General features: G+C 43.1%; 1 protein-coding gene across 1 annotated transcript in view; it reads left to right on the top strand.

The window, feature by feature from the left end:
- SLC24A5 (solute carrier family 24 member 5) overlaps nucleotides 1-20,440 on the top strand; it is a 189,292-nt gene that overhangs the window by 164,248 nt on the left and 4,604 nt on the right. Inside the window, exon 7 of the mRNA XM_078684592.1 lies at nucleotides 1,696-1,902. Within this exon, the coding sequence (XP_078540718.1) occupies nucleotides 1,696-1,902 (207 nt within the window). The remainder of the gene's footprint in view (nucleotides 1-1,695; nucleotides 1,903-20,440) is intronic.

Genomic DNA, 20,440 nt, shown 5'->3' with positions numbered 1-20,440 from the left:
GTCCTCTTTACCTGACACCAAAGACTCACCTACCAGACTCTTTAAATATTACTTTTTGTAGTTGTGCATAGCCGTTGGCAGTGGGGGTGGAACAGCACTCTCAAAATAACCATGGTGGAGATCAGAAGGTAAATGAGGAATAGAAATGCCTTTAGTTTGTGTTTTTATCTTGTCACATTTGCTTTGCGTTTAAAGACAGAGGTCAAATGTCAGGCTATATCTTCTGCCAAATTAAATGGCTGCTTATTGTTTTCAAGCAGAGACTGATGCTTACTCTTCTTTCTCTCACTGCAAAGTTAGAGAATTTTGTATACTAAACTATTTGGCAATCCTGTGGGGTACTTTGAATCAAATGAAGTCTACAGTATATTATTTTTTTTCTGATAAATAACCAAGTTTAAATACCTGTAAATGAACTGTCCTACTAATTCAAAATATATCAGCAGTTAGGAAAGTACATTTTTTGTAGCCTCGAAGTATGGATACAAAGATTTTAATATGATCAAAATAAATCAAGGTACCTCACTTGGTGATGCGCAAATTATACATATCTGTGAAACCCGATTTCTATCCATTATTTGTGTGTCATATAGTTTAATCAGTAAACTGATTTTTTGAGTAAAATTTGTGGCGATTTCAATAGAAAATGTGTGGTCTGTAAATGATAATGTGCTACCACACCATGCTTAAGTAACATATGTGCAGCAGGGCGTTCCTATGTGCACCTCCGGCTATCCTCACATTCAGGCCACACTCTTGCTGAATAGGCATGACTCGTGTGCTACACTTGTTCTTCGTGTGACACTAGATTTTTACACAATCACTATGGCGTCAGTTATGTAACAATGATGACAGCGTCCCCCACTCTGAAATTTGTTCCAGCACCCCTATAGTTGTATGTACCCTAATCAAGCATAAACACATAACTCTCTGATTGTGTAATCTGTGCACAGCATCAGGCTCAGATCCTAAAGTTTGTTTTCATTCTGGAATGAAGGATAAGCATTCTACATACCAGAGCCAACAGTGTTGAACTGGTACTGAATATACGTGCATTGCTTATGCTATTTCTCTTTCGTGTAGATGCAGGTAGTGAAACTGAGTTCGTTCAGCATTTCCCAGCATAATTATTAAAAAATGTATTTGAACTGTATTTTCACTTACAATGCTGGTGATATTTTGAAAGGGCCAGGTGCTGGCTTGACCTTATACAGTTGTCTGATCGGTGCTATGTGAGGCCCACTCTGCCACACTGTTAAATACCATGGTGTGAACAGCTACAAAATCCCTTAAAAAAACCATCAACATACACCTGCATTCTCAGTCAAATTGAGGGTGTTCAGACGACTATGTCCATCGACTCCAGAGTCTCCTGTTACCACAGAAGTCAGTGGTAGATGCACCAGTCACACTCTGCACAATGATAATCCATCTGATACACATCATTTTAACCATCTACTAAAATGCCTGCAGCATCACATTTATCCATCTGCTAATTTCCTTTTTTTAATATTCAATTTTTATTGCTTCCCATTTATGTATGTCTCAGTTAAGGGTTCCACTGCTGACTTTTCTAGGTTAGATAGTTGTGTGAAATGAATAAATAGCTGTCATTAAGAGGGTACATATGTGATGTAGCTTTTTCAACTAGTAGAATCTGAACAAAAGTGTGTCCCTTTTTCGAATTGTTTACAGATCCTCCGAGTGTTTTCACAATACCTGAAGGAGACTTTTCTAGAATTATCTGGGTACTCTCCCTTCCTATCATTGTTCTTCTCTTCCTGACCACACCTGATTGCAGAAGGAAATTCTGGAGGAAATGGTTTATCTTGACGTTTATCATGTCGGCAGTGTGGATTTCGGCATTTACGTACCTTCTTGTGTGGATGGTGACAATAGTGGGTAAGTGCTAAACCTTTAATAAGTAGGTTGACCGTTATAACTTTAAAGACTGATTCAACTATGTGTTTCTTTTAGGCAAAGTTGAGTCATCTTGTCCGCATTAGCAGCACAATTATGATGAAAGGAATTGAACTGTTACTTTTGACAAGTGACTGAAGAACCGAACTACAAACAGTAGGTTCAAAGTCAACCTCCAAAATATTTCCTTCGAAATGATTTAAAATGCACATACAATCACTATCAAGCACTTGCCCCAAATGTGGTAAGGCTGGGGTTTGGATAGTAAATTAACAATAGGTGGAAAGTGAGTTTGGCTTAATTTGGGAATTTAAAATGGATCAATTGTTTCTTTCTTTGATTCTTTTCTTTTTTATGGATCTGTATGAATAGTCTATAAATGGTCTAACATGAAAGTAAACACGATTGCTCCATTTCAAAACTCATGAAACCAAAACACTTCTGAAATTCACCATATATATATATATATATATATATATATATATATATGTTTACTGAGCTAATTTGCGTACCCGCCATGCACTGTCTATGACCTCACATATTACATCACTCATGTTAGATGGCATTATTAATGACATCACTGATGGCAAATCCAGTCAATGGCAGCCAACCCCCGCTACACACTGCCGCACAAGGGTTTGGATGCAGAACCTGGCCAGAGTCCACCCCCCACCCCCCCATGGGTGGCCAACCCCCTGCTGTTCCAGCCGTTAGCCATGCACAGTGCCCAGTGGCATAGAGTAAAGTAGCATGTCATACAGTGTTGTAGACTGGAGTTGTGTGGAGTAGAGTGGAGCAGTATTAAGTGGTGTAGAGTGGGGTATAGTGTCGTACAGTGGAGTCTAGTGGACTGGTGTAGGATAGTGGAGTGAAGTGTCGAAGTGGGGAGTGCTGTGTCATACAGGTGAGTGCTGTGGGGTAGAGTAGAGTGGCATTGCGTGTCGTACAGTGGAGTGGTGTGTCCTAGATTGTCAGAAACTGTTGTAGTGTAATCGCATGGAGTGCATTACAGTGTTCTGGAGTGACGTAGAGTACAGTGGATTGTGATAGAGAATTTGAGTAGAGCAGAGTAGACTGGAATAGCATATCACAGAGTAGAGTGGAGTAAATTGGGGTGGAGTGGCCATAGATGAGGTTGTGTAAAGTGTCGTAGAGTGGAGTAGAGTTGTACAGTGACATACAATATATGAGAGAGTTGTACGGTGATATAGACTGGAGTACTGTGTTGTACAGTGGAGTGGCATAGTGTGGAGTAGAGCTTAGTAGACTGTAGGGGCATAGAGTGTTGTAGAGTTGAGTACAGTGTTGTATGGCATGTAAACTGCAGTGGCAGAGACTGGTGTGGAGTAGAGTTGTACAGTGGCATAAAATATATGAGAGAGTTGTACAGTGGCAAGATGGCGCCCGCGATCACGGACGTGTAGGACGAGCGTTCCTTGTTGCTCCTAATACTCGACTCTTTGGAAACAGTGTGAAACAATATTGCAGTTGAGAAGGAGGAAAGCGGAAGAAAAAAAATAGCGTTCCAACGTTTATGCGGTGAATCCTTTTCCGTGCCGGCTTCTCGGTTCTTTGACGGTGTGCTGGACGTCGAGAGGCGGAGATTCAGCTTCGGTGCGGCTCAGCGGTGACGGCCCAGGTGGGCCGATTCGGAACTGATCAGGTGCTGGTGAGAAGGGCGCGGCGGATTCGAAGAATCTAACTGCTCGCCCTTTCTTTTTCTTTGGACTTAAGATTGGGATAAGAAAACGGGAATTATGCCCCCTAAGGGAGGACGAGGGAGGCCTCGAGAACAGGATGGCATACAGGCTCCTGCTCAAGAGCTGGGAGCCTCAGGAGCCACGTCGGCCCTGGGGGAGAACAGCCGAGCCGGGGCGGACAGCACCCAGGTTAGTGATTGGGGTGGTCAGAATCTCTCAGCAGTTGCAGGGAAAGGTAAGGCTTCAGATGGTGCCGACTGGGGGAAAGCGGACCTAGAAGCTAAGAGAATACCGGCAATATTTTCCGCTAATAAAGATAAACGACGTGGGAAACAACAGCCTCCCCCACCCCCACCTCCACCCTCTTTGCATATAAATTAGAAATACAGGTCTTCCAGCGCCTGAACAAGTGGATGTTTCTACTCAGCCCGCCGTGAGTAAGAGCTTGGGTGAAGGCGCTGGGGCAATAGGCCAGAGGACAGCTCAGAATGACTTAGTCAACCAAGTAGCCTCAGTATTATCAGTTTTAAACGGGGTGGATACCTGTGTTGATGAAATAACTGCCTTAGGATTGTGTGACCAGGCGACGAATGCACAGAATAGTGATATAACCGCATCAGTTATCATGGAAGGAGCAGGAGCTAGTGTGGCATGCATAATAGGGGATCAGCTGCAACAGTATGACGCTGAGTCAGGGGATTACTATTCACTATCCGAGCAGTCTACGTCATCATGTGAAGACCTGGTACGCCAATATGCAGCACAAATGAGTGTGAACGAAGGCAGTCATCACAGCAGTTTACTATTAGAGGAATTGACCGAACAAAGTGATGAAAAAGTGGATACGGTCCGTAAAAGACTGGATCTGACACTGGTGGACAGGGGGGCAAGTTCAGAAATCGCTGAAGAAGACCTCTCTCTTTCCCTAATCTATCAGTCTATAATGTCTCTTCGCACTGAAACTAGGGAAGAGAGTCAAAGAGTGCAAAATATTTGTAAGAAGTTACAGAATTCTGTCCGGAGAAAGTAGCGGACTTTGTTTCTCGATTTAATGAGGCTGAAACGCGAATTTCCAATTTGGAGGACGATTTACTTCAGCAAAAAACAACGACCGCCTCCCTGCAAGGGACGGTGCTTAGCTGACAGGTGCGGAAGATGGGTTATTGCAGAATGTGCTTTTGAGCGGGCTAAGTTTACAATCTGTGTTGTGTATGGATCCAATTTGGATGATGCTTCTGTTTTTGAAGAATTAAATATTGAATTAGCATCATGGGGGGGACCGTTGATCTTATGTGGGGACATGAACATTAATTTAACAAATTTAGATTTGCAGAGAGGACCACGGGGATATAAAGGGTAGAAACCACGGGTGTTTAAAGCCCTCTATGATGTGGTAAATGATCATGCTTTGATTGATGTTTGGAGCAATTTAAATCTGTCTAATCCAGGGTTCACTTATTGTTCTTACCCTAATAAGAAGTTTGCTCGTCGGGATTACTTCTTTTTGTCTCTTTCCTTAAAAGATGGCGTTGCAATTCAAACCTGGCCAAGGATTACCTCCGATCACTCCCAGATTTCAATGATAATAAAAGTTGACACTCCGCTCCCACTTACAAGGTCATTCTCATTTGATCGCAAACTTTGCTCAAATGAGAGTTTTAAGGAACAAATGTCCCGATGGAGTAGTGAGTTTTTTATTAATAATAGAAATTCGGCTCATTGAACTATAGTCTGGGACTCATTTAAAGCATGTTTTAGGGGGGAAGTGTTACATTTTGTATATGGGCAAAATCAGAGAAAAAAGGCTGAGATACAGGATTTGTATGTAAGGCTTCAGGACGCTGAGGAGAAGTTAATCCAGGGAGTTAGATTAGGGTCAAATAATATTGAGGAACGTGAATAAGCTATTGAACAGGTGAGGGCTAAAATACAAGGGATTTGGAACACTGAAAATGCTCGTAAATATTTGGTTAATAAAAAACAAATGCATGAATATGGGGAAGCCGTGGGCCGTTGTTTGGCATGGCGGTTGCGACGGAAAGAAGCGATGGGGCGGATTAAGGCTTTGAAAGATAAGGACGGGGTACTCTGTCAGGAATCCAAAGGGATTCTATTGATTTTACATACATTTTATTCTGATTTATATATTCAACAAACACAAGATCATAGCTACTTTAATAATGTAATTGAGGGGACTTTGAGACATTTAGGCCTAGATGTATCAAGCATTTTGCGATTCGTTAAGGCCGAAATTCGCAGAATTTCGGCCTTAACGAATCGCAAACGGACATTTTGCATCTTTTGGGATGTATGAGAAATTAGCAAAATAAGGAATCGCAAAAAATTGCGATTCCTTATTTTGCTTAAGCATTTAAGGAATCGCAATTTTGCGATTCCTTAAATGCCATGTATGAAACTTTTTTTTTACATTGCGAATTCAGGTTAAGGAATCGCAAATTAACACCAATTTGATGTTCGTGTTAATTTACGAAATCCTTTCAAAAACCAAAATATGACAATTTTGAAGGTGGCATGTGACACACATACATGCCCATAGGGCATGTATGTGTGCCATATGCACACACATGTAAGTTTCAGGGGTGCAGCAGGGTGTCCATGAGACACCCCTGCACCCTTGAAATAATTCTCAAATTGCGATTAGCAAATTGCGAATTTGCAATTTGAGAATTACTTCACAATCATTCCTATGGGCCTCCTGGCCCATAGGAATGCATGGGAAATTATTCCTTATTTGCGAATTCGCAAAATGCGAATTCGCAAATAAAGATTAATAAGGAATTGCTAAAAAAAAAGCGATTTTTTTACATACATTCCATTTTGCGAATTCTAAATAGCGATTCGCTAAAAATCGCTATTTAAGATTCGCAAAATGGAATCTTGATACATCTAGGCCTATGATCCTAGTGATAGGGCATTATTGGATGAGCCTATTTCTATGGAAGAGGTGGAAATTGCTGTTAAAGGATTACCCATAGAAAAAGCTGCCAGGCCAGATAGATTGCCTACAGAGATTTATAAACTATTTTTTAGCTTAATCAAAACTGATATGCTGGACACATTTCGGGCGGCACAAGTGGGGCGTGCGCCGAAATCTTGGGTTGAAGCTACTATTGTAGTATTTGGGAAAAAAGGTAAAGAACCGGAGTTGGTAGGCTCATATCGGCCAATATCATTACTGAATTGCGACAGCAAAATATATTCAAAGATTTTGGCTACTCGTACCTCTAGAGTGATTAGTTCATTGGTCTCGCAGTCCCAACATGAGTTTATAACTGGGCGTAATACAACCTCGCATATTAATAAGGTAGTGACACTTTTTGATATTGTACATGTTGAGCAACGAGATCCTGGTCTAATTTTCTTAGACGCAGAAAAAGCGTTCGACCAGGTGGAGTGGGCATACCTGTGGGAACTAATGCGTCATCTGGGTTTTGGTCAACGTTTTCTTACAGCCCTTCAGGTTTTGTACACTTCACCGGTTGCTTATATTTCTACCATGGGACTAACATCTGAGACAGTCAACATTACAAGGGGCACTAGACAAGGGTGCCCCTGCTCACCATTGCTGTTAGCACTCTATATTAATCCTTTTATTGAATTATTGGGTAATAATGAGTTGATTAAACCATTTTATGTACATAAAGTCCCATATTCCATATTTGCTTACGCTGACGATGTAGCAATAGCCACCTCGGATCCGCATTACAAGAGATAGAACTAGTGGCCGCAATCTTTGGTCAAGCATCTGGATATAAATTAAATGCCAGTAAATCACAAGTATTAACCTCAGGGACTGTTATTATGGATGATGTGCCAGTTGAAAAGGAAGTAACATATTTAGGTATTAAAATTCGATCATCTATGCAGGAAATATTAGAGGTTAATTGGGGCGCGTTAGTAACTAGCATTCGGAATTCATTAGATAAGTGGTCACGATTACATCTTACAGTGATTGGCAGAACAAACGTTATTAAGATGAATGTATTAGCTAAGGTACTTATTCAGAGCTTATTCAGAGCAGTTCCCTTAGAATGTACTGCACTTCAACTTCAACAGCTACAAGCTATTTGTTCCAAATTTGTGTGGGCATCTGGAAAACTGAGAAGGGCTATGCGATTTTTGACGTTAGCAATTGAACGGGGGGGGATTACCTATTCCTGACTTTTCTCTTTATTTCTATACATGTTTTTTGTTAAGAATGCGGATCCTGTTGACCAGAGAAGATATCGCTAATGATGCGGAGGCCCCATCAATTTTTCAAATGTTGGGACCGGCGCCAAGACAATGCCTATTTAAAGAAATTGATGGAAGCTATTTTAAAAGGACTAGCTTTAAGGTGCTAATAGCAGCGTTCAATGTATGGATAAAAGTTTGAAAACTATGTCAAGTGGGGACATTATCTTGGTATACCCCCACTAATGCCATAAAACTTTTACCTTCTATTTTTTTTTTATGCTGTGGTTGCTAGGTGGCGGGCTCGAGGTATAGTTCAGTTGGGGGATTTTGTAGATACAAATGGTCTGTTAGTACCCTATACAGATCTGTCTCAACTGTTTAATTTGCTGAAGCAACAATTCTTTATATACTTGCAAATCCGTGATTTTAGGAAACGGCAGAAGGTTGTACTCATTCCCAATTTAGTTTTAAAAGCCACCCAACAGGCAAAAATTGGAGAGGTATATCAGTTACTGCTGGCATATAGAAAAGATGACCTAGAGAAACACGCTGACAAATGGTCTGAAGTCTTGGGGGTCGATAATGTGTCTTTGAAGTATGCTATCTTAATGTCAAGGGAATCGCTCTTACCTGCCAATCTGTGAACACAATGTTACAAAACGTTTTTTAATTTGTATTACACCCCGGTACGTATGTCTAAGTGGAAATCTGGGCAAGATGGAAAATGTTTTAGATGTGGGGCAGATAATGCTGATATGTTACATATTTTTTTCAGTTGTGGTCATTTGGGAAACTTTATAGCTAATATTGAAAACATTTTAAGTAGAATTATTGGGCAGCCAATTGTTATAACTTCTGTAATTATTCTTTTGGGGTTGTGCCGCAATTTTTGAGGGGGGGGCATTTAATTTAAACATCGATATTTAGTATTCATAGCGATAACTGTAGCAAGGTTGTGTATTGCGGCAGACTGGCTTCAATCGGAAGCTCCATCTTTTGTACAATGGAGGTATAGAATGTATAATTTATTCAATCTTGAGTTTAGTTTATATGCAGTTAAAGGGGTGAAAAAACGTAAGATTGGTATTGGTATATGGGATCATTTTCCGATCATATGCATGTACATGCTTGAAGAGATTATATGGATAAATGTATTTTGGTTGTTAATATACTGTGGAATCAAAAATAAAAAAAAATTTAAAATGTTGTACGGTGACATATACTGGAGTACTGTGTTGTACAGTGTAGTGGCATAGAGTGGAGTAGAGCTTTGTAGACTGCAGGGGCATATAGTGTTGTAGAGTGGAGTACAGTGTTGTATGGCAGTTTAATCTGCAGTGGCAGATACTCGTGTGGTGTAGACTGCTGTATTTTACAGTTTTGTGTCATAGAGTGTTGTATCGTAGAGTAACACGGCGTAGTGTCATGTGGTAAACTGTCATGGAGTACAGTGTTGTGACATACAGTGAAGTGGCGTAGAGTGTTGTGGTGTGGAGTACAGTGTCATAGCGTAGGCTGGAATGGCATACAGTGGAATGTCTTGGAGTGAAGTGGCATAGACTGGAGTGGCGTAAAATGGAGTGGGGAACAGGGAGTGGTGTGGAGTGGCTTATCATAAAGTGGTGTGGAGTTGACTGTCATAGAGTGGAGTGACTTATCATAGAGTGGAGTGTCATTTCATTCAGAGAAGTGGAGTGTTGTGTCATGCAGTGGAGTGGCGTGGTGTGTCTTCAAGTCTAGACTAAGGAGATGTAGTGTGAAAATGGCTAAATGTATGTACATTGAATCTTTGAGGATTGTAGAATATGGTGTGCAATTTAACGCAGTTAGTGACTTGCGCTGTGTGGTGTTACTCCAGATTTACCATACAACGCAGTGAGATGCATGGCAGCCTGGATTTGCTAGGCTTATCTGACTTAAGTATTACTTTGCTCTTGCGACACCATTTGTGATGCAAGGGTAATGCAATACAGTGAAAAATGTGTCCCTTAGAGATATATTGTGCCACAGTAACTTTGTGGTATGCCACAGTACATGCTGATGACAAAATAGTACATGATTGGCAAATGGCTACTTTTACAAAATTAAAAGGCAGACATATTCTTTTTACTATACTTTGGCTGTATTCCGGGTTAGGCCCTTAATTATAGGTGAGTTGTAAGTGTTATTGTTGCTCCCTACCTATTACCGCTTTATTAAAGTGGTAATAGGAAGGGACATTTATTTATATTTTTCTATATAATTTACTGTAATGGTCTGTTATTTCCACGGTACCCCATACACTTTTTTTTAGAAAGAAAGAAAGATATCAAAAATTGAAAATACACTGTAGTAGTCTATATTTATGAAATATTGTGTAGTACAGTGTACTTTCAAGTTTTTTTTAAAAGTTCTTTTAAGTACTGCAGTACTTTGTAGGAAGTACAGCAGTACTCTATAAATAGTTTTTTAATATATAGACAACGTTACATTTTCCTTACCTATTACTACTTTAATAACGTGGTAATAATTAGCGAAAAAATATGATACCTTACCTATATTTAAGGCCCTAACCATAACACAGCCAACTGTTCTTAAAAAACATGGCTGCCTTTGGCTTTTTTAAACAGTACAAAAGGGAGTGGTGATGGACGGAGCATCCGAACCAATCAAACACTCACACCAAGTCAAAAGATCTGGGTTTAATCCATCACCGTTCTTTAGCCCACTGTGCCACCCCAGTTCAGACATGGCTATATGCAAATCAGTCTGACCCTGTGCCTCATGGGAACAGTCCAGCCCGAACTGCCAAGCCATGCCTTCCCTGGACCGGAAACACGCTTCCAAGGACCGGTTTCTGGCATTACAGCCGTCTTCAGCCCAGCTTGCTTGAATCCAGTGGCAAAGTGAGCAAGGAACTCACGTCTGAGCATACCCTGCCACACTTATGGCGGCCAAAAGCGGTACAAAAGGGGGTGGGATGGATGGAGCATCCGAACCAATCAAACACTCACACCCAGTCAAAAGATCTGGGTTTAATCCATCACCGTTCTTTAGCCCACTCTGCCACCCCAGTTCAGACATGGCTATATGCAAATCAGTCTGACCCACGTTGTGAGTCCCTTGCTCACTTTGCCACTGGATTCAAGCAAGCCGGGCTGAAGACGGCTGTAATGCCAGAAACCGGTCCTCAGAAGCTTGTTTCCGGTCCAGGGAAGGCATGGCTTGGCAGTTCGGGCTGGACTGGTACCATGAGGCACAGGGTCAGACTGATTTGCATATAGCCATGTCTGAACTGGGGTGGCACAGTGGGCTAAAGAACGGTGATGGATCAAACCCAGATCTTTTGACTAGGTGTGAGTTTTCGATTGGTTCAGATGCTCCGTCCATCACCACCCCCTTTTGTACCGCTTTGGCCGCCATAAGTGTGGCAGGGTATGCTCAGACGTGAGTCCCTTGCTCACTTTGCCACTTGATTCAAGCAAGCCGGGCTGAAGACGGCTGTAATGCCAGAAACCGGTCCTCGGAAGCTTGTTTCCGGTCCAGGGAAGGCATGGCTTGGCAGTTCGGGCTGGACTGTTCCCATGAGGCACGGGGTCAGACTGATTTTCATATAGCCATGTCTGAACTGGGGTGGCAGAGTGGGCTAAAGAACGGTGATGGATCAAACTCAGATCTTTTGACTGGGTGCTAGTGTTTGATTGGTTCAGATGCTCCGTCCATCACCACCCCCTTTTGTACCGCTTTGGCTGCCATAAGTGTGGCAGGGTATGCTCAGACATGAGTCCCTTGCTCACTTTGCCACTGGATTCAAGCAAGCCGGGCTGAAGACGCCTGTAATGCCAGAAACCGGTCCTCGGAAGCTTGTTTCCGGTCCAGGGAAGGCATGGTTTGGCAGTTCGGGTTGGACTGTTCCCATGAGGCACAGGGTCAGACTGATTTGCATATAGCCATGTCTGAACTGGGGTGGCACAGTGGGCTAAAGAACGGTGATGGATCAAACCCAGATCTTTTGACTAGGTGTGAGTTTTCGATTGGTTCAGATGCTCCGTCCATCACCACCCCCTTTTGTACCGCTTTGGCCGCCATAAGTGTGGCAGGGTATGCTCAGACGTGAATCCCTTGCTCACTTTGCCACTGGATTTAAGCAAGCCGGGCTGAAGACGGCTGTAATGCCAGAAACCGGTCCTCGGAAGCTTGTTTCCGGTCCAGGGAAAGCATGGCTTGGCAGTTCGGGCTGGACTGTTCCCATGAGGCACAGGGTCAGACTGATTTGCATATAGCCATGTCTGAACTGGGGTGGCAGAGTGGGCTAAAGAACGGTGATGGATTAAACCCAGATCTTTTGACTGGGTGTGAGTGTTTGATTGGTTCAGATGCTCCATCCATCACCACCCCCTTTTGTACCGCTTTGGCCACCATAAGTGTGGCAGGGTATGCTCAGACGGGAGTCCCTTGCTCACTTTGCCACTGGATTCAAGCAAGCCGGGCTGAAGACGGCTGTAATGCCAGAAACCGGTCCTCGGAAGCTTGTTTCCGGTCCAGGGAAGGCATGGCTTGGCAGTTCGGGCTGGACTGTTCCCATGAGGCACAGGGTCAGACTGATTTGCATATAGCCATGTCTGAACTGGGGTGGCAGAGTGGGCTAAAGAACGGTGATGGATTAAACCCAGATCTTTTGACTGGGTGTGAGTGTTTGATTGGTTCAGATGCTCCGTCCATCACCACCCCCTTTTGTACCGCTTTGGCTTTTTAAAGGCAGTCATTAGCCAATCACTTAGTGCTTTGTCATCACTATGGCCCATGGAACCTTTGCGAAATACCGTGACATTTTTCTAAACTAATGCAGCTTCAGACCTCACTAAGTTTAAATGCCTTATAAGTTTAAAAATACTCATCCTACTTACCTCTACTACCCAAAAGCACTTCACACCATAATCATGCCAACTTTTATCCAAATCCATTCAGCTGTTTGGTAACCCAGGGCGGAGCTGACGGACGTCCACTCAATGGGGCTCCGCTGCGCTCCGCCACCCGCCTCTACCACTCCTATTAAAAATTAATTAGACATTAATAAAAACAAAATAATAAACACTTACCTGTACTGCAGCAACCCCGGGCTGCCATCCTCCTCTTCCTCATCGTCTCGCCTACTTGGGTCGATCATCCTGTGAAATTTTACTCAGGCCCTCATCACCAGCTGCCTCGACTAAGGCAATGCTCTCTATGCCGGCATCTCCATCGAGCTCCTCAGAAGAATCCAGACCATACAGAATGCTGAAGCCACACTTATCCTGGACCTCCTCATGCGAACCCACATCACCCCCCCATGTGAGAGACCTCCATTTGTTCCCCACCCAGGAAAAATGCCAATTCAAGATACTCCTTATGCTGACACAGCCCTCCATGACCTAGGACCTGCCTGCCTCAACTATGGACTGATATTCCACCAACCCGCTAGAAACCTATGCTCCTCTTTACTTGCCCACACACTCACCTACATAACAGCCAAGACCTTGAACGACCTCCCCTCTCCTGCTCAGTTCAGCCCGCTCATTGGCAGGCTTCAGAAAGAGACTCAAGACCTGGCTCTTCGACAGAGACACAGCGCCCAGATACATCTAGGGGTGACCGTGCGCTTTACAAATGCTGACCGATTGATTACAAATTCATGATTGATCATACATATTTAATCTTCACTTTCTGGTGGTTTTCTGCGAGTTATAAGTAGTAGTTCTTTTGATCAGTTTTTAATTGATCCAATCGCATCGGTCAGTATTTCCATTGGGTAAGATCTTTGTAGGAATCTTTACTTCATTTCTAGAATTTGATCCACTAGATCCTCTGGTTCAGAGCAATCCTGTTTTGCTTGTAGTATCTCTCCATAAGTGACACTTCATGTTAAGGCCGTAGTGTGGCCGCTATTGGCATGGAGAATACGGTTTCATGAGGATGCCTTGTGATTAATTTTAGTACAGAACTAAGGTGATGTGATTGGGACTGATAGTGTATGTGAAATTTAAATTGTAATCATTTTGGTTCAGAGTTTGTTTAAAAGTTTCCAATACTTCACTGTCCCTTCCCAAAATACAAAAAGATTGTCCATAAATTTCATCCAAAGTTTCACATGTTGTAGCATAGTTTGATTACCATCTGTCCACTCGGACCCACCTTCCCAAAAGCCAATTAGTATGCTTGCATGTGTTCGGGCAAATGAAATCATCATGGCAGTGCTCTATCTTTGTAGGTAGTATTTTCTAATGAACATGAAGATGTTATGAGTGAAGCAAATGTGTAGCTTATCTAAGAGCATTCCAGAATGTTCAATAACTTACTGATCTTGCTCGTAAGAAGTGTTTACTGACTGGCCTGTGATGCCAGCTTCGTGATAAATTGATGTCAATTGTCACTATAGTTTTCTTGCCAAACGATTTCTCAGATTTTATTTAAGAAATCCATTGCATTTCTGATGTAAGGTGGAAGCAATGTTACATATTCAATGAGGAAGATGTCAATGGATCTTGATGTTTATTGTAGTAGAGAGTTTGTTCCAGACACTGTTCGTCGCTTCAGGTAGTGTTTAGTACAGAGGGAAGCTTGATGGTGTTGAGTCCATACTAATAATCCAGACCTGATCACCTAGTACACTTGAGCTGAACAACAGCTCCGTCAAGTGTGCAGCTCAGAGGAAGAGCAACCCATACTAGAGCCAGCCCTGCTGCTCATAACGAGGCTTTGGGGTAAAAAGAAAATCGTTGAGACTAATGATTATTTATGTAGACTAACTCAGTGGACAGTATGCTAAATAAGGGTAACCCGACAGAAAAGCATGGGATTACAAGAAACCTGAAAAGATGTCTGCTAGTTAGTGAAATGGCTTGTACGACCCTGTTTGGGGGGATGAGGAGGCAGTGAAGGGCTACTGGAACTCAGTTATTAGGGCTGGAGTCTTTTGTTTCTGATTTCCAGGTGGCTTGTGTCTAATAATCCTATGAGAGTTCTGCAAAATGGGCCATGTGCAACCTCTTCCGCACTTGAGTCTCAGTGGTAGCCATGGCAAACAGTCACAGGCCTTCTTCAAGCTCCAACTCAATGCTTGCCTTTTTAAAAGAAAGTACATTGAAGCACGCAGAAAGCAAAACTCAATGCTACACACTACAGGTCACAGATACGGAGGCTTCACTGGAACGTAGCAACTGGACAGGGCATTGGTAACATCTGCTCAAGTCACCGGACTCTCATCTTCTCCCTTGTTCAATCTCTGCGTCGGCAGATATTGGGGTGTAGGACGTTTGTGGAATTTGCTTTTGCACAAATGTGCCAAATTAAAAAATGTTACATGAAATTACACCTAGTTATAAGTAATGAAAATAACGCATTTAGCACTATATTTTAGTGTGAAGTGCATCCTCGTGTGCATGTTACACGTGTGTATGCTTTTCACACACACAAAAGCACCAAAACACAAGTGCTGTGAAATAAAGCCATTCACATTCCAGTCATTCGCAGTGTCCCCGCGCTATTTATTTACCACAATGAGGCACAATAGTATAATCACGAGAATTTCACATAACCAGCACAATGAGAAAATTACAGAAATTATGCTCTTGAAAGTAGTGTTTTCCTCTGCCCAATCTGTATCAGGCACAGGTGCAGTGTTACCTTATTTATTGAGTTTCTATATTATTACACCTAATTTTCCACAGCTGACGAGCAGGCAATAAGGCAGAGAGCAGCAGCGCATATCCGGCTATTGCTCCATTGAAGGCAGCAGCAAAGTCAGCCATCTGAAGTCTGTGAGGCTCCAACATCATTGCAGGTCTCTGGCTGGCCACAAGCCCGCTTCTTGGCTTTGCTTGAGTTGTGGAGGTGAGCCCTAGAGTCAAGGGCCATGGCGCTGCATCGAGGCACATTTCTTTTGGCAGCACATCCCCTGGACTGCTAGATAAGTGGCACAGTCCGTTCCAGTGCAGTCCAATATCACAGCAGTCCAGTCCTCTCAGGTGCAGCTTCATCGTGTTGCAACACCACAAACTACTTTGAGACAGTTTTACAATGTTGCAGTAATGCTCTGCTCAGGCACAACTTCAAGGTGTTGAAATGGTGCTGGCCGCTTGGCGGGAGAGACTGCACTCTGATCCTGGAGCATGCAGATCGCTCTCCTTCATCTTCCTGGGAGGACGGACACACAAACTCTGGGATGAGCAGCTTCTTGCTCACCCTGGACATTAATCCTCCAGCAGAGTAGGAACACTTCTTCCCTCTGTCATCTGGAAGGTTGGCCTTCTTCTGCTTCACAGTAGGGGGGCAGCTTCTTCCTTCCAGGTCAGACTCCAGGTGATGTTCCAACCTCTGGTAAGCGGTAGAGCCCTTCCTTCCTTGGTAAAAGAGAACCTAGAACTGGAGAGGCAAGTGGATCAGCAGTTCCTACTTTCCTCCAGCCGCAGCAGACAATAGTTGCGGATTGTCTGTCTGCACTTCTAGGTCCACTTTGGGTCAGTTCTTTCATCTGGCTTCTGCCGACTGCTCTGCAGTCACAGCCTTCATGCAAAGTGATGTTCAGAGCTTTAAGTTGACAATGGTCAAGCTAACAAAACCGACCAGAACAATTTCTACTCACTACAACTGAAGAGCTGCGTGCAAAGATTACAGGTACAAGACTATCCTATCTTGCCTCGTACATGTGAGACTTGGAAAGAAATAGAAATGGCCACATTTGCCAGATTCTGGGTCCCTCTGCAACAGAGGTATTGTTAGTGTTTTGAGAAACTATGCAGTACTCCACCTCCCCTCTCCGTAGATAATAATTGAAGGAGAAGCTGTAAAGAGATATGTGAATTTCGGAGGAGAAAACACGAGGACTGATAGTTGAGGAGACATTCTTAAGTGCTGATATCCAAATCTAGACCAGATTGCTTTATAATGTATGCGTCGATACTTACCACAGCTTGGCAATGAAATAATAAGGCAGTTCTCCAACCATTCAGCCGATATAACCATCATGAGGCTGAGCACATATATGTAGATATGACATGGGGACTTGACTAACCGAATAATGAATGTGCGATGACATAAGACATGCCTCTCACTTTCCATACAAGCCACAGAGTTCTTGAGAGAACATGTGCCAATAGTGACACAGAGAAGAGAAGACCTGAGATCGAAGAGAGTTCAATTTAAGAATGTACACAAAGGCTTGCTATCATGACATAGAAGACATTTTCCTTTTTGCAGCAGACCAGTTTAGTCGGTCTCGAAACTGCTATGCTGCTGCTCCATTTCTTTGTTTTTCCTGTAATGCAGTTTTCGTTATTTTATTTGAACTTTTTGTATTGTGAATATTTTGTTAAAGAAAGTTCGCAGTATGATATAGTGACACCAAATTACCTAGGGAGTATATAAAACAGCATTCATTCCCACATTAATGCATGTGTTTTAGGACCGAGTAGGCCTTCTCAGGTCATGTCGTCTACCATAGTGTTCGGTGGTAATACCACAAGAAACTGTGCTGAATCCTTTAATATACCCACCACTAATAGCCTGCGTTCAGTTTTCTCCAAAGAGCATCTACAGAAGGGGTAGAGGGGATGCCTGGCAAATCCAGCGTAGGTATTCAGCCTCCTGAAGGATGCACAGAGGCTGTGGAGCAGAGTTGGAGACCGCGGGCTCTCCACTTGGCCGAGGGGTGGCTGCATGGTCTTTGCACATTGCAGAGGGTGGTTTTGGGGGTATGCATCTGGGATGGATGGATCAGAGGTGCCTTTAGGTGACCATCTTGTTGCCAAAGTCGGATAAATAAGGATCAGGAAATTGCTGCACTAGAAGGCCATTTGCATCAACTAGTTGTTCCTTGGTATTAATAATTAATGTGGTATTTATTTCTGGTATGAAAGTTTAGTAGAACAGGAAAGGAAGCCCACATTCCTGTGGGTCTCTCTTTTTAAGCAAAGATGTTAAATCACTTGAGTTCCCAGGTACTTATGTTATGTTAAAATGTATTGTTTATTTATTTATTTATTTATGCATTTTTATATAGGGCGGACTTTACCTGAAGGTGTCAGAGCGCTTTACAATAGGAACAGAACTGATACAAGAGAACATTACAAGTGAACAAAATACAAAAGCAAACGTTACATTACATGAGGCAAAAGTGACAATTGTGAGCAAACAAAATACAAGAGGTAGCAAACGGTGCATTACATGAGGCAAACGTGACATGTGTGCAGGTTACAAAAGCGTACAAAGTACAAATAGAGGTATAATACTGCAATAAATGGAGGACACTCAAACACAAGAACAAACGTTACGTAGGCAATGGTGGCACTTGTGCAAGTATCGAAAGCAAACAAAATGAAGGAGGTAGCAAACAGTGTGTTACAAGAGAAAAGTGACGTGTGCATGTTACAAAACAGTACCAAACACAGGTAAAAGGGTAATACTGCAATAAATGGCAGACTCTCAAACCACAAGAACACACTGGGAAGGCACTTCCATAGTCATGGAGAATAGAAATGTACTATAAAAAAGTCTTCCTTCAGATAACAGAGAGGGCATGAATTAACTTTGGAAGTGTCTTTGAAGGAGGAGAACTTTGAGGTCAGTTCTGAAGGCCTGGGAGGAGGTGGTGGTCCGGAGCTGAGGCGGAAGTGAGTTCCAGATTCTCACTGCGTTGCCTGAAAAGGATTGGGCCATCGATCTTTCCTTCTTGAAAGTGGGAGGTTCAAGCAGTAGATTTTCCGCATTTCGTGATGGTCTAGAGCCTCCAGAGAGTTTCAGTTTATTCGCCAGATAGCGAGGAGAGGAGGAGTGCAAGGCTTTGTGGGTGATGCAGGCAGTCTTGTAGATAGATCTTGCCTCGATGGGAAGCCAGCAGAGGGTGGATAACATGGGTGTGATGTGATCGCTTCTTTTGGCCCCATAAATTAAACGAGCTACTGAATGGAGAACAGACTTAAGTGGGGACAGGTGGGATTTGGGGAGGCCAGTATGAATAGAATTGCAGTAGTCCAGTCTGGAGAGGACCAGCGATTGGACCAGGGGTTTAAGGTCATGCTCCGGGAAGAAGCGACGAATCCCCCAAAGAAGGCGCAGTTGCTATCGAGCAGACTTTGCAATTGAATTAATGTGGGAGAGTAGATTGAGTTTTGTGTCGAGTATGACACCAAGGGATTTTGCGCTGTCCACAATGATGGATTTATTGTTCAGTAGATTCATCTGGTCCATCCATGATTGAACCGGGGGAGGAGAAAGTGAGGTGGAGAGGAGGAGGAATTCAGTTTTGGAGGGATTCAGAATCAGTTGATGTGTTGACATCCAGTTTTGAATGGAGTCCAAAGTAGAGCTTAGGACCGAGAGATCATGAGTGGAGGCAACCTTGAGGTAGATTTGAGTGTCGTCTGCGTAGAGATGATCGTGGACCCCAGATTTACTTAGGAGATTTCCCAGTGGTTCCAAATAGAGATTGAACAATGTGGGTACAAGTATAGAGCCTTGAGGAACACCTTGACCTACCGCCACAGGAGATGAAAGACTGTTCACTATTTTGATCATTTGGAAGAGGGTGAGGCCAGGAGGTTCATGTGGAATGAACACAGGTTGCAATAGGTATATGCCTTTGAATAATGATGGAGATGAATTTTAGGCTTGGACCATACAAGGACTTCAAAATCAGGCATCTTTTTGTGGGATAGGGAGCCAATGTAACTTCCTCATGAGGGAGGAAACGTGTTGCCATCTAGGTTGCTGAAAGATCAGTCTAGCAGCCTGGTTCTGCACTAGTTGGAGTCTCCTGGTGAGATGCAATGCAATGCCGAAGTATAGAGAGCTGACATAATCTAAATGTGAAATCACCATGGCTAGAACAGCCTGAGTCAGAGCTTCCCTGGTAAGGAGTCTGCTGATCTTACTCATCTTTCTTAGCTGACGAAAGCAGGTAGATGTAACTGATACAATTTGGGTTTTCATGGAGAGATCGCTATTAATTATCACCCCAAGGCTTTTAGCTGAGGAGGATGGGGCGGTGGGGGCACTCAACTTGGTTGGCCAAAACTGGGGACTCCAATGTTTCTGAGTACCGCCTATCAAGATAAGTTCGGTCTTATCCGGATTGAGTTTCAACTGGTTGCTGATTATCCAATCACGGATGTGCCGCATGGTGGTTTGAAATTCCAGCACAGATTCAGGAGTGTTATTAATGGTGAACATAAGCTGTAGATCATCTGCATAGTTAAACGTACACACCTTCCTTTCTTTTAAAGACCGGATCAGTGGCAGTAGATATAGGTTGAACAGATGAGGAGATAGTCAACGTCTGAGGATCAGCCCCTGGTTTATTTAAAAGGGAACAATAGCTTCTTTAAAGGCTCTCGGGACGATGCCCTGATCCGAAGACTCATTTAGGAGGGAGAGGGCAGGCCTAGGGAGTAAAGAGAAAACCCTCTTTTAAGACGTGGGGTGGACAGTTGTCAGTCGGGGACCCCGTTTTTACTTATAGACAATATGTAAAGAAAGCCCAGGCTGTCTATCACCGGAAAATGCTCGAGAGAATGGCAATTTTTCTGCATAGTTGGAGATGCCTTGAGGATATTGCACTTTGGAATGTTTTCTTTGATCGATACGATTTCATCTATGAAGAAGGTGTTAAG

Source organism: Lissotriton helveticus, chromosome 3_2 (genome assembly GCF_964261635.1).
Source record: "Lissotriton helveticus chromosome 3_2, aLisHel1.1, whole genome shotgun sequence".
Taxonomy (NCBI): Eukaryota; Metazoa; Chordata; class Amphibia; order Caudata; family Salamandridae; genus Lissotriton; species Lissotriton helveticus.
Note: the sequence above shows the minus strand (reverse complement) of the source record. Positions and strands in the feature narration are given on the sequence as shown.